The sequence below is a fragment of the Trichechus manatus genome, unplaced genomic scaffold (genome assembly GCF_000243295.1).
Source record: "Trichechus manatus latirostris isolate Lorelei unplaced genomic scaffold, TriManLat1.0 scaffold00075, whole genome shotgun sequence".
Lineage (NCBI taxonomy): Eukaryota > Metazoa > Chordata > Mammalia > Sirenia > Trichechidae > Trichechus > Trichechus manatus.
In genome coordinates, this window is record NW_004444011.1 from 2943675 (window position 1) to 2957203 (window position 13529).

The 13529-nt window shown below is 39.1% G+C and overlaps 1 protein-coding gene across 1 annotated transcript in view; it reads left to right on the plus strand.

The window, feature by feature from the left end:
• Nucleotides 1–6279: 6279 nt before the first annotated feature.
• The window catches only part of PRTFDC1 (phosphoribosyl transferase domain containing 1), an 84159-nt gene continuing 76909 nt past the window's right edge, over nucleotides 6280–13529 (plus strand). Inside the window, 2 exon segments of the mRNA XM_012556697.1 lie at nucleotides 6280–6383; nucleotides 10056–10224. Coding sequence (XP_012412151.1) covers nucleotides 6280–6383; nucleotides 10056–10224 — 273 coding nt within the window.

The following is a 13529-nucleotide window of genomic DNA, read 5'->3' on the forward strand; positions in this document are numbered from 1 at the left end:
CTGCTCTGTCACGTGGGGTTGCTATGAGTTGAAATCTACTAGATGGCACACAACAACAACAACACGGAGAACTTATTATGTGCTTTTCCTGTATTATTCATTAAATCCTCACAAACCTGTGAGGTAGGTCTGTTATAATTTCCATTTTACAGAGGAGGAAACTAAGTCACTGGGAGAATAAATCACTAAGATCACATTAATAGCAAATGATCACTAAGATCACATTACTAGGCGAGATTGAGGCCAACTTTCAATCACTGTGGTACAATAGGAAGCTGCAAATCTCGGGAGGACTTTCCAAGATGGGATAGCTCTGGATGATTCAGTGTAGCTAGGTCAATGTGTTGCTAATGTGGAATAAAGATGAAGGAGTTTGAGCTAAGGCAGGCAAAGAAGCTATAAGATGGAGTAGTTGGAAGAATCAGTTATTGGAGTAAATCACCCAAGGAGTAGTCAGAGAGATGAGGTGGAGAAGAAAATTCTGAGCTGGTAGAAACTTGGTGATGAAGATGGCCAGGTGAGTAGAGCCAGACCGACTAAAGCATAAAATGAGAAATACAGTTGTGCAAGATACTGTGTCTGGAGAAGGGAACAGTAAGATATTTAAGATGGCTCTTGCCTACAAGTGGCTGACAGTTGAACTAGCAGAGTAGGACATTAGTAGATTATTAACATTAAATGGTAGCATATGCTAAGTGCTAAATAAGAGAGGTAGACTCTGAGTTCAGAAAGTTTGCTCAGGGTTAGCTGCTACTTGATCTGTAGCTAGTAGGGTCACCAGACCCCTGGTTGGTGCATCTTTGTTACTTCCCTGGATCCCAGGTCATGTGACTTCCAGGAGAGGGGAATTTTTCCCCCCTCTATTTACTGGGATAAATATACCCTACTATATTTTCCCTATATTTCAGTATTTTTAAAAAAACATCATTTTGCTTTCTTCTGTAAAATAGCAGCATTTGTGTACATTTGTGCGTATCCTCTCCCATAAAAAAGCTTTCTCCCCCTTCCATGAGTATATTAAGCACCTACTACATGCCAGTGCCGTACAAGGATCTGAAGATAAAAAGATGAACAACACATCTCCCTGAAGTTGAGAGAACATAACCAAATAAGGTTATTTGTTGAGTGATACCAAAGCAGGCACATTTTGTTTCTGTTTTCTGTTTTCACCAAAGTGTTATCCAAGTAGCCATAATTAGTGCCTACACAGGTGAATTTGGTAGAAATAAGAGAAGTATCTAAAATCATAGTTGTGTTTCTGTTACAGCCAGCTTTCCTCCTTCATGGAAATGTGGCAGTACTGTAATAAGTAATCATCTAAGAAACACAGCTTTACTAGGTGTCTCTGGGTGGTGCAAAAGGCTAACGTACTTGGCTGCTAACTGAAAGGTTGGTGGTTCGAGTTCACCCAGAGGCACCTCAGAAGAAAGGCCTGGTGATCTACTTCTGAAAAATCAGCCATTAAATCTGTATGGAGCACAGTTCTACTCTGACACACAGCAAGTCGCCATGAGTTGAATAGACTCTACAGCAACTGGTTTAAGGAGTTTTATCTTCTGAGTTCTGAGCCCATCACACAAGAGAGAGGCATATGTGATGCACACATATTTGTTCTGTCGAGTCCTCTGGTTACAGAACCTGAGGCCCTTCTTTTATGAAACCACCTCTACCCATTATTCTAAATATGTGGTTCTGATGTGGGCTGCCCCCAACTTCCTGGCTCTGGGGCTAAGCCTGTGAGCCCAGCTGGGCCAGGCGATGTTCGTGCCTGGGATTCTTTGAATCAGAGCTAAGGGATGAGACTCCCTTCCTCTTTGATGATGGAGGGCAAGATGGGAGCCTGGGGACTAAGCACAGCCATGGTTCCTGCCTCAGGGACAGAGTGGGGCCCAGAGGGTGGAGCTCAGTGGCAGAGAGGAGCAGATAGTAGCTTTTTAGATGTGTTTCCAAACTATTTTTCTCAGTGGGGGGGGCGGGGGGGGCTGAAAACATAATGCAAGAAATATTCTAAGCAAAAAAATTATTTTTAATGACTTAGAAGGTTTTCAATGTGAGATTTTCAAATGAGAAAAAGAATTGGAATTAGTTCTGGGATTTGAATGTTGTATAAAATGGCTCGGTGAATGTGTTTGTCACTTCCTGAGTTTGGCGATGTTTTGCCTTTTTGAACAGAGACAGCATTGTTCTGTATAAACTTAGAGAACATTATCTGTGATACTAAAACTATTTAAAGACTTCTTTTTTTTAAAGAAAAAAAAGCAGGTGAATAACAATTATCTACAGTTCACTGCAACCTCCATTCTTCCAGGCTTAGGATTTATTTACAATGAAATATGTGTCCACTATTAAGGATAAAAAACATAAACCAGTAGTTCCTCAATTGTCTTTTATCTCAATAAAGAAAACTCACTATTTCAGATTAATTGGAAATAAGGCCAATTTGGATTATGGAATAGTTTTAGAGAAATACATCTCTTCTACTTTTAAATTTAGAACTTTAACTAGGGTATCAAAACTTTGGCAAATAGGTTTGGGGTACTTCTTTACTTGGTTAAATAATGTAATTTATAATTTGAATATTGATACTTTTAGTCCATCTAAATGGTCAACATTTATTGATACTTACTATAGACCAGTTGCTGATATAAGAGTTTTATATTCATTATTACTTAATCCTCACAAGAGCCCTATACAATAGGCATTGACCTCCATTTTACAAATGAGTAAAACTGAAACTTAGAAAAATCAGTATGCCCAAGGTCCCACAACTAGTAAGTGGTAGAGCCTAAACTTGCCTCCAGGTATGTTGAATTTCTAGGTCCATGCTCTTAACCACTACTCTATGCTGCCTCTGACCTACAGATTACCATTACAGTTTTCATCTCTAAATTTGTTTTGTCATTTGCTTATCAAAAATTTTAGCATTATTTATTAAGCACTTATATATGCCAGGCAATGTGCTAGGTACTCTAAGTACATTGTCTGTACTATCCCTTTTAATCCTAACAACAACCCTGACCATAAGTTTTATTACGTCTTGTTTAAAGGTGGAAGACATTATCTCAGACAGGGAAAGTTCCCCAACATCACAGCCAGTAAGTGTCAGAGCTGAGCTCTTGAACAAGGATGGAAAAATAGTCTCTGAGAGTCACCTAGAACATGGTGGGAGGCATGGGCTCAGAAAAACCCTAGTTAATGACTCCCACCACGTGGAAGGGCTCCAGGATGTGAAGTAGGCAATGTGTGTGCTCTGGAAAAGGAGCCAGAAAGTGTTCTGCATTTGGATGATCTCTCAAGGGCCTGGTTGGGCTATTCTTGTATGGTCCTTACCTTGGCCTGCCAGAGGATCTTATGGAGGCTTCTCATGCATAGCTGGTAGTTCAGGCTTTGACCAGCCATTGTGGGGCTGGTGGTTACAGCAGGCTCAGGGAATTCTCAGAGTAGAAGCCAGAGTTATGCTGTGCAAATTCTACGTTGGAACCCAACCAATTTGCTGATAGAAGTAGGGCAAATTTATAGATGACATGCACCGTTTCACTATTAGTCTGCAGAGGGTAGATGGGAGTTTTGATAGCCTTGAGCAATGGGGCTCTTTATCACAAGGAGACAAACTGAGGGTTGAGGCTGGAGTTCATGTATTTTAGTAGTTCACGGACAGAGACTGTCATTCATTCATTCATTTAATATTTTTGGGCACTTACTATGGTTCAGACAGCATTCTAGGCATTGGGAATACAACAATGAATAAGAAAGTCAGCCAGAAAGAGCTAACTTTCTATTGGGAAGACACAAGACAAAAAACAAACAGGTGCACACCCATGTCACATCAGGTTGTAACATATGCTATGAAAAAAAAGGAAAGCTGGGCAAGAGAAATACAGAGATGGGACGGGGTGGGGGTTGTTGTTTTATCTAGGTGGTCAGGGAAGGCCTCTATGAAGAGGTGACATTTGAATGGAGATTTGAAGGAAGCAAAGGGCAAGCCATGTGGCTGTCCAGGGAAAGAATATTGTAGGCAAAAGAAATAGCAAGTGCAAAGTTCTTGAGACAGAAGCATGCCTGACACTTCAAGGAATAGCAAGGAGACCAGTGGCTGAAGTGAAGTGAAGGAGGAAGAGAGTGCCTGGGGGTAAAGGGGCAAGATAGACCCTTGTTGGCTGTGGTGAGGACTCTGAATTTACTCAGAGTGGAATGGGAAGTCCTTGACAAAATTTGAAAGTTCACTCCAGTTGCCATTTGGAGGGAAGCAAAGGTGGAAGAAGGGAGACAGTTTAGTAGCTACTGCAGTAGTCCTTAGAGAAATGATGTGGCATAGACCAGGGTGGTAGCAGTGGAGGTGCTGAGAGGTGGTCCTGGTTAAACATTCAAGGAATTAACAATAGGATTTGCTAATGGGCTGCATGTGGGATATGAAAGAAAGGAGTCAACAACCCCAAGGTTTTGGTGTGAGCAACTGGAAGAATGAGTTGCTCTTTACCGAGTTAGGGAAAGGGTAAATTTAGGGGGGAAATAATAATCTGGTTTGGTTTGGCTGGCATTCCAGAACCCAGGTCTGGGATGGGAGTGAGTAGGGGTTGGACCACAAGCTTTCCTTCTAAAGCAAAGGGGAACTGGTTTTGAGTCCTGCATGAGGCGGAAGGTAGCAAGCAAGGGAATGTCCCAGCATTAAATCAAGCACAAATGGGATCTAAGACAACAGAAAACAGGTTAGACTGAGTAAGGAAAAGTGTAGAAGGGACAGGAGTCTTCTCAAGAAACCTGAATTGGAGTCTTTGGAAGAGAAGGGAGCCGCAAGGAGCACCAGGAGTTCAGGAAAGGAGATCAGATGGTGGGAGTAGTCAGCAAGGCCTCCAGGAAGAGGTAGGACCTGACCTGAGCTTCAGAGGAGAGAGCTGAGCTTGGACTACAGAGATAGAGGGGGAAAAGGGAAAGGGCACAGGATGCAAGACAGACACCTGAACAGAACATAGAACTGGGAATGATCAGGACTTGGCGGAAAACCAGCCAGAGGACAGGAAGGGGATGGTTTCGGGAGTTGGGCTGGAAAATTAGGATCTATCTGTATTATGGAGGGCCTCAAAAGCTTAAAGCTGGACAGAAGAGTCTGATGAAAGTGTGCAGGAGTTATTGAAGGATGGGAACCTGCAATACAGCTACAATGTGGTTTGATTGTGTAACACTTTCATTTTCACATCTTTTCTTTAAAGTAAAAATAACTCCATCTTCATCTTCATTTTCTCTCCCAACTCTTTACTATTCTAACCATAAAACTTGCACATCCAGTCCTAAGGAAGAAGAAGACTTGCTACCAGACTATCCAGTCTATGAATAGGCATCAATTTCCCAATAAAAACCCAAAAAACTCAAACCCCTTGCCATCAAGTTGATTCTGACTCATAGCGACCCAAAAGGACTGGCTTTTGTTCCCACCATAGGACATCCTTTTAAAGTTTCTACTATAATGGACTGGGTCACTCAAAGTTTCCGTATACTCTAATCCCAAGAGACATCTACTTTAATTGGTAGTATTTACCAGGCAGATGGGGCATTTACCATTAACATAAAGTAATATATAATATACTATAATAATATATTGTAATGAATCAGTATATTATATATTAATATAATTACAAATCTAATATTATTCATAATAATGTATTCATACTAATATTTATAATTTAGGTATAACTTATATATTTATACATGTACACTCTTACAGAATCATCCCTGGGTGGTGCAAACATTTGTAAGCCCTTAACTACTATCTAAAAGTTTGGCAGTTTGAACCCACCCACAGGTGCCTCAGAAGACAGGCCTGGTAATCTGCTTCCAAAAGGTGAAATCTATGGAGCAGTTCTACTCTTCACACATGGGGTCACCATGAGTCTGAATTGACTGGATGGCAACTAACAGCAACAATGACAACACTCTTATAGGCAATACTATCAGATTAACTATAAGTCATTATGTTAACTGACTTACAAAATTTCAAATTTCAAATTTGCCATTGCATTCTTATTGTGTGATGCTAATAGTTAGGAATGGAGGACTCTGTTCACTTCGGTACCACGTCTTTTATCAGGTTGCTTCAGACAAGTAACCTTACCCCACTGAAGTTTTCATAGGTTCAAAGAATATAATTTAAGACAGTATTGAGATCTTCAGATCTGTTCTCTGTTTTCAGTATCATTCTGTCTTTCATTTTGGTTTTTTTTGTGTGTTTTTAAAATAAATTTCCAATGAAAAATACCATATCCAAAATAATCTGATTTACAGATTATGGATAATTGGCCATGGTATGACTTGAATTTATTCACATACCCACAGCACTATTATGAAGATTTGGAATATGTCCTCATACCTCATGGCATCATTGTGGACAGGTGAGTGATATTTCTTGTGTCAGTCTTGGTCTTGGGCTAGGCTGGTCCTCTCTGTGTGAATCATAATATAGTTTAGGACCCTATTCTTGAACTACTTGTTTGTAGTGGTAGAGAGAAATTTTATAGGACAGTGAATTTGGAATAAAAATGGATTTATGCTTTACCTGAACTGCTTACCTGGACATTTGTTCAAGGGCAATGGTATGAAAGCTATACATATGTAAGGTATTATAAACAACAGCGTCATATATCAACAGTGTCCTGTACAAAACTGATGAAGATGAGGGTTGAGAAGGCATTGCTCCTCACCCAAGAACCTTTGGTTCATGCTTTTCACTGACTCTTAAGTTCCAACCAGGGAGAGGAAAGAGGTTACCTTTACCTTCATATAGGACACTCCCCTAAAGCCCTCGCCTTTATCGAAGCTTCCGCTCAGACCAACTAACGTATCACACATGGGCCAGTCTTTGTATAGCTATGTTTCCCAGCCAATGGTAATATTTTGGGAATAGGAGTATTTGCAGCTTAAAAATATCGGCAGAGTACTATTTCTAGAATACCATTTCTAATCCATTCTGGCCTATCTACATAGATATCCTCCGTGGTGGTGCAACGGCTATTCTCAGCTGCTAGCCAAAAGGTCAGCAGTTCAAACCACCAGCTGCTCCGAGGGAGAAAGATGTGGCAGTCTGCTTTCATAAAGATTACAGCTTTGGAAACCCTATGGGGGCAGTTCTACCCTGTCATATAGGTTCTCTGTGAGTCGGAATACACAATAACAACAACACCATGAGTTGAAATAGACTCCAAGGCACCTAAAACCAAACCCATTGCCGTCAAGTTGATTCCAACCCATAGTGACCCTATAGGACAGAGTAGAACTGTCCCATAGGGTTTCTAAAGAGCTGCTTTGAACTGCTGAACTTTTTGGTTAACTGCCAAACTCTTAACCACTGTGCCACCAGGGCTCCCCAAAGCACCTAACAACAACAAATTTCTAGCCCATTCTGACCTATTCACATAGCTGTTTTCTGGCTTTTTCCTAGGCAATTGGCTTTCCTAAAGTCAACTTTTTCTGTCCCGTCCTAAAGATCCTTTGCCACCCCCATTTGTCTCTTGGTTTTCAAAGTGCCTTCTCCAATTCAATCCACTATAGCATCAGTATAAATCATTCCCCTTTAACAAAACTGCCTTAAAGCCAAGAGTATAACTTTTCCATGTACCTGTATGTAGTTTCTTGGAGCTCTGGTGGCACAGTGGTTAAGCGTTTGGCTGCTAACCAAAAGGTCGGCAGTTTGAATCCACCAGCCTCTCCTTGGAAGCCCTATGGGGCAGTTCTACTCTGTCCTATAGTGTCGCTATGAGTCGGAATTAACTCGATGGCAATGGGTTTGGGTTTGGTTTTTCTGGTAATTGTAAAAGTTAGATACTTAAGCCTTCACATTTATATGGAAAACAAAGGTGCTTCTAGGTCCGTGATTTTCCCACCACACTCCTAGCAGTCAGAGTTTCTTCACAGACTCAGAAGTTGGGTGAGGGGCACTGGGGAGCAGGAGCTGATTGAGACTTTGGACTCCCCACTCCAACCCCTTCCTTAAGCCATAGCATTACTGCCTCAAGGTTTTTTTCTCTGTTACATTCTTCTGAGTTAAGACTGAACTTTATGAAATAGGTCCTCAGCCAAAAGAAAGTTTGAAACAGACTAGATGATCACTATTCCCAGGCTATCTTTCCATTAATCCCTGTTCTTTAAGCAAAGGGAAATGTCATTCTTTCACCCAAATACTAAGATTTTCCATTGGCTAAGACTTGTATATTTCTTGTTCTCTCAAATTATAGTATATTAATAAAATAAGGTCTAGTGTGAGGTTTCTCATGGGTTAAGATGGCTTTCCCGTGGAATACAAATTTTGATCCTCAGAGGGAATAGAAGATTCCATGATCAAATAAACTTCGGAAATTTTGCATTTCCCAAATTGCTAAATTTTCCTATTGGCAATTCAAAACAAACATTAGCATATTAAAGATATGAAAATTCCTGCCCCTCCCCTGCTAAAAAGGAAAACAACCCTGCTTGACTTGAACAGTTAAGCTAACTTTTTTTGTGCCATAGGAGACTTTATACTCAGTTCACTTCTTAATAACTCTCCAAAGAGTTTTCCCTTGATACTAGTTTGGGAACCCCTGGTTTAAAGACATTCCAGCTTTTCTTACTTGACCTTCATAACTTATGCATCCTGATCTAGTACATGATGAATCCTGGGTGAGCTTGCCCTAAGCCAGTAAGTGTCCTGTACATGAGAATCATCTGGTGAAATTGTTAAAATGCATACTCCTGGGCAACTGGATCTATAGACATGAAACAGAAAAAATACGAAGGCAGTTCCAAATTAGGTACCAAACGCCAGTCCAAGGCTACTGCACATCGTGCAACTGCAGGCAGCCTCATTCGCATAGTGATCCATGTGACTAGCGCCCACTGGAACTGTACTCTGAGGCACCTTTCACACAGGTAATGTGCTACCTCTGTCAAATATAAGACAAGTGTTATCTTTTTTTTCTCCTGTACTGCAAGTAAGGATTTTAATATATCAGTTTCTTAAATAGGACCTTGTACATTAACAAGAAAATGTGGCATAACTTACATTTCTGGAAAAAGAGGAGGTTTCCATTAGGAATACACCTAACCAAATTTAGTTTATATCTTTAAATAATTTTATTTTCATTTATGATTTTTTTTTATTACATGGTTTTCCTATATCAGAGATAAAATCAGTAATACAGTTACTATCACGGTCCAGCAAATGGCCATTCTGTATCTCAAAAAAAGGTTGCAGTTTCTAAAATGGTCTTTGCCATGCATATTGCCAAGAAAATGGTGCATAGCCTGAATTTTTTAAATGTTTGATTTCACATTGGGAGAACATCTAACCAAATTTAGTCTGAATCTTTAGATAGCTTTGTTTTCATTTAAACATCTCAGGCATTTAACATACAGAGTCACAAGTTTGCATGTTTTATTTTAAACTTATAAAATTTACAAGTGTTATCTTTTGACAGTTACTTGACTATTCCTCCAAAATCCAAAAACCAAACTCATTGCTGTTGAGTCAATTCCGACTCATAGCAACCCCCTTGGACAGAGTAGTAGAACTGCCCAGTAGGGTTTCCAAGGCTGTAAATCTTTATGGAAGCAGACTGTCACATCTTTCTCCTGTGGAGTGGCTGGAAGGTTCAAACTGCCAACCTTTCACCAGTCTCCTATAATCTTGTAAGGTGGGTGAGTCACTCCCCGCTTCCTTTCTCTCTGCTATAAAATGAGCATAATATCGCCAAATAGCATCATAACATTGTTCAGGTTAACAAACAGGCTCTGTAGTGATAAAATAAGAGCATTCATGATCTTGGACATTATATTTTACACCATTATCCTTTTTGTGACATAGAGGAGCTAGAATATGCCATGACTGATGCGATGATCAGAAGTGTGTTTTGAACACACTCTCTTTGTCCAACGTTAAAAAAGCTTCTCTGTAGGCTTCTGTCTTCCAAGTTCTTTTCCACACTTGCCTGCATAATCTAACATGTATGCTGTGTCATTCATTTTTCTAAAGGGAACAAAAATACAAGTAATTGTGCTTTGATCTATCTTTTATCCTTTGCTTCTTTCAGAATTGAGTGGCTGGCTAAGGATATTATGAAAGACATAGGATGCTGTGACATTATGGTCTTGCGTGTGCTTAAAAGAGGTTACAAAGTCTGTGCTGACCTTGTGGAGCACCTGAGGAGCATCAGCTGGAATTCAGATAGATTTGTCTCTATGAAGGTTGATTTTGTCAGACTAAAAATTACAGGGTAAGTTACTATATGTTGCATTTTAACCATATGATGTTTAGAATTAGCAATGCTATAGAATAATGTTATGAAAATGAAGAGTGTAAATTTTTTTTTAAATTTTGCAAGAATATTGCAATGTGTCATTCAAATAATATTCTTTGAGATAAAAAAAACTTTTTCACATATATGAAAAGACACTTCAGGAGTGATTCATACTTTCTTTTATAGTTATATAGCTGAGTAGATATTTCCTGTTGCCTAGCCTCGTAAATGAGTGTCATCAGTGTTAAGAAAGTCCAGTGAACACGGCATTGTTTTTGTCCTGGATACCACTGTTGGCCTTGGAGACCTGTGGGAGGATGTCCAGCCCAGAAAGATGTTAGTACTTGGGTGGTCCACAGTCATTACGTAGAGGTGGAGAAACAATGCCTGTAGAGACAGTGAGTTATCAAGTATGATGAAACAATATCAGAGAACTTCCAATGTAAGTCCCTTCCACCAGTCTCTGATGAGCTTTCTGTGGCCACCACTGAATAGAATTGAGAGCAATTATTCTCCAAAGAGAAGCCCTGGTGGGACAATGGTTAAGGCACTAGGCTGCTGACCGTAAGATTGGTGGTTTGAACCCACCAGTCACTCTGCAGGAGAAAAACCTGGCGATCTGCCCTCGTAAAGATTTATAGCCTAGGAAATGCTGTGGGACAGCTCTACTCTGTCATATATGGTTGCTATGAGACAGAATTGACTTGATTGCACACAACAACAACAACACTCTCCGAAGGCATGAGGCATTGGTGGTTCAGTTGTCGAATTCTCACTTTCCATTCAGGAGTTCGATTCTTGACCAATGCATTTTATGCACAGCCACCACCCGCCTGTCAGTGGAGGCTTGCATTTTGCTATGATGTTGAACAGGCTTCAGTGGAGCTTCCAGACTAAGATGAACTAGAAAGAAAGGTCTGGTGATCTATTTCTGAAAATCAGCCAATGAAAACGCAATGGATCACAAAGGTTTGATCCCCAACCAATCCCGTGGATGGTGCAGGATCCAGCAGCATTTTGTTCCATTGTGCATGGGGGTGCCATGAGTTGGGGGCTGACTGGATGGCAGCTAACAACAACATTCTCCAAAGCCATTGTCCTTTAGTCTTTCCCTCTTCTCTCTATGATGTTACCTTTTATGATGCTGTTTGGTTCAATGTATAGTAAATCATTGAAATTGACTTACTATTGAGTGAAGGTATGTTAGAGTCAAAACCATGGGAGTAGTCTCATTGATTAAACCAGCTTGACACATTTTAATTCATTAATCACTCTTTTATCAGCTTTCTATTACAGTGGAATAAGTCATCACAAACCTAGTGACTTAAAACAACACACATTTTTTATTTTTACAGTTTCTGTAGGTCAGATATCTGGGCGTGGCGTAGCTGAGTTCTCTCCTCAGAGTCTTACTACTAGGCTGAAATCTAGGTGTTAGCTGGGACACTGATCTCATCTGAGACTTGGGGTCCGTTTCCAAGTTCACCGGTGTTTGGCAGAATTCAGTCCCCATTTCCTTGGTGGCTGTAGGCCAGGGAATGTTATCATTGCCTGGAGTCTACTATTTGGTCCTTGCCTAGTGGGCTCCCCCATTGGCAGTTTGCAACATGGTTGTTGCTTCCTCAAGGCCAGCAGGATAACCTCTCCATTCAGGAAGGGCCTCATTAGGTCATGCTCACCCAGGATAATCTCCTTTTTGAGGAACTCAGAAGACAAGTGACAAGTCACCTAATCATGGGAGTGAATCCCTTCATATTTACAAGTCTCTCCCACACTCAAAGGGAGAGAATTATAATTTCTATAATAATTTCATAGTTTAAATAAATTTTATAATTATAATTATTTAGCTTCTTTGGTGAAGTGTTTCTTCAAATATTTTGCTCATTTTAAAAATTGTGTTGTTTTCTTATTATTGAGTTTCAAGAGGTATTTACATATTTTGGATGCAAACCCTTTATTAGATAGATGTTTTGAAAATATTTTTTCCAGTTGGTGGGTTGTTTTTTTCACTTTCATAGCAGTGATTATTAAAGAGCAATATTTTAAAAAATTTAAAAAGTCAAATATATCAGTATTTTTCTTTGTGGATCGTGTTTTGGTGTATATCAAATTTTTTTTTGCCTAACTTAAAGTCACAAAGATTGTATCCTATGTTTTCTTTGAGACATTTTATACTTTTAGGTTTTACATTTAGGTCTATATTATATGTAGAGTTAATTTTTTATTGTGGTATAAGATATGAGTCAACATTCCCCCTTCTTTTTTTTTTGCATATAAATATCCAATTTTTCCAGGATCTTTTGCTGAAAAGACTATGCTTTCTTCATTGAAATGTCTTTGATCTTTAATTTAAAATCAATTGAATATATATGTGTGGGTCTACTTCTGGACACTCTGTCAGGCTCTGTGCTTACCCTTTTGTCAGTATTATACTCTTTTGCTTACTGTGGCTTTATAAGTCTTGAAATTTGGTAGTATGAGTCTTCCAACTTTGCTTTTCTTTTTCATAACTATTTTGACTATTCTAGTTGTTTGCTTTTCCATATAAATTTTAAAATCATGTTGTAACTTTCTACAAAATAGCCTACTAAAATTTGTATTGGGATTGCTTTGAATCTATACATCAGTTTGGGAAGACTTGACATCTTACCATTATTTAGTCTTCCAATCCATGAACATGGTTAATGTCCCCATTTATTTAGGTCTAATTCAATTTCAGTATTTTGTAGTTTTCATCAGTCAGATCTTACACATATCTAATTAGATGTATACTTAAATATCTAATTTTTTTGGTCCTATCACATTTGATACATTCTTTCTTTTAACTTCAGTTTCCAATTGTTTATTGCTAGTATATAGAAATACTACAGATTTTTGTATATTGAATCCTGTGACCTTTCTAAACGCACTTATTTAGTTCCAGTAGCTTTTTGGTAGATTCATTTGGATTTTCTATATAGACAGTCATTTCATCTGTGACTAGAGGCAGTTTTACTTCTTCCTAATTTGTATACCGTTTATTTCTTTTATTGTGTTATTGCACAGGCTGGGACTTCCTGTACAATATTAAATAGGAGTGGTGAAAGAAAACAGTTTGGCCTTTTCTCAGTCAATATGATGTTTGTTGTTGAAGATATTCTTTATCAGATTAAGAGAGTCCCTTCTATTCCTAGTTTGCTTAGAGTTGTTTTTTTTAATCATCAGTGAATATTGCATATTGTCAAATGCTTTTTGTATATTTATTGATGTGCTACATTGCATTGGTTG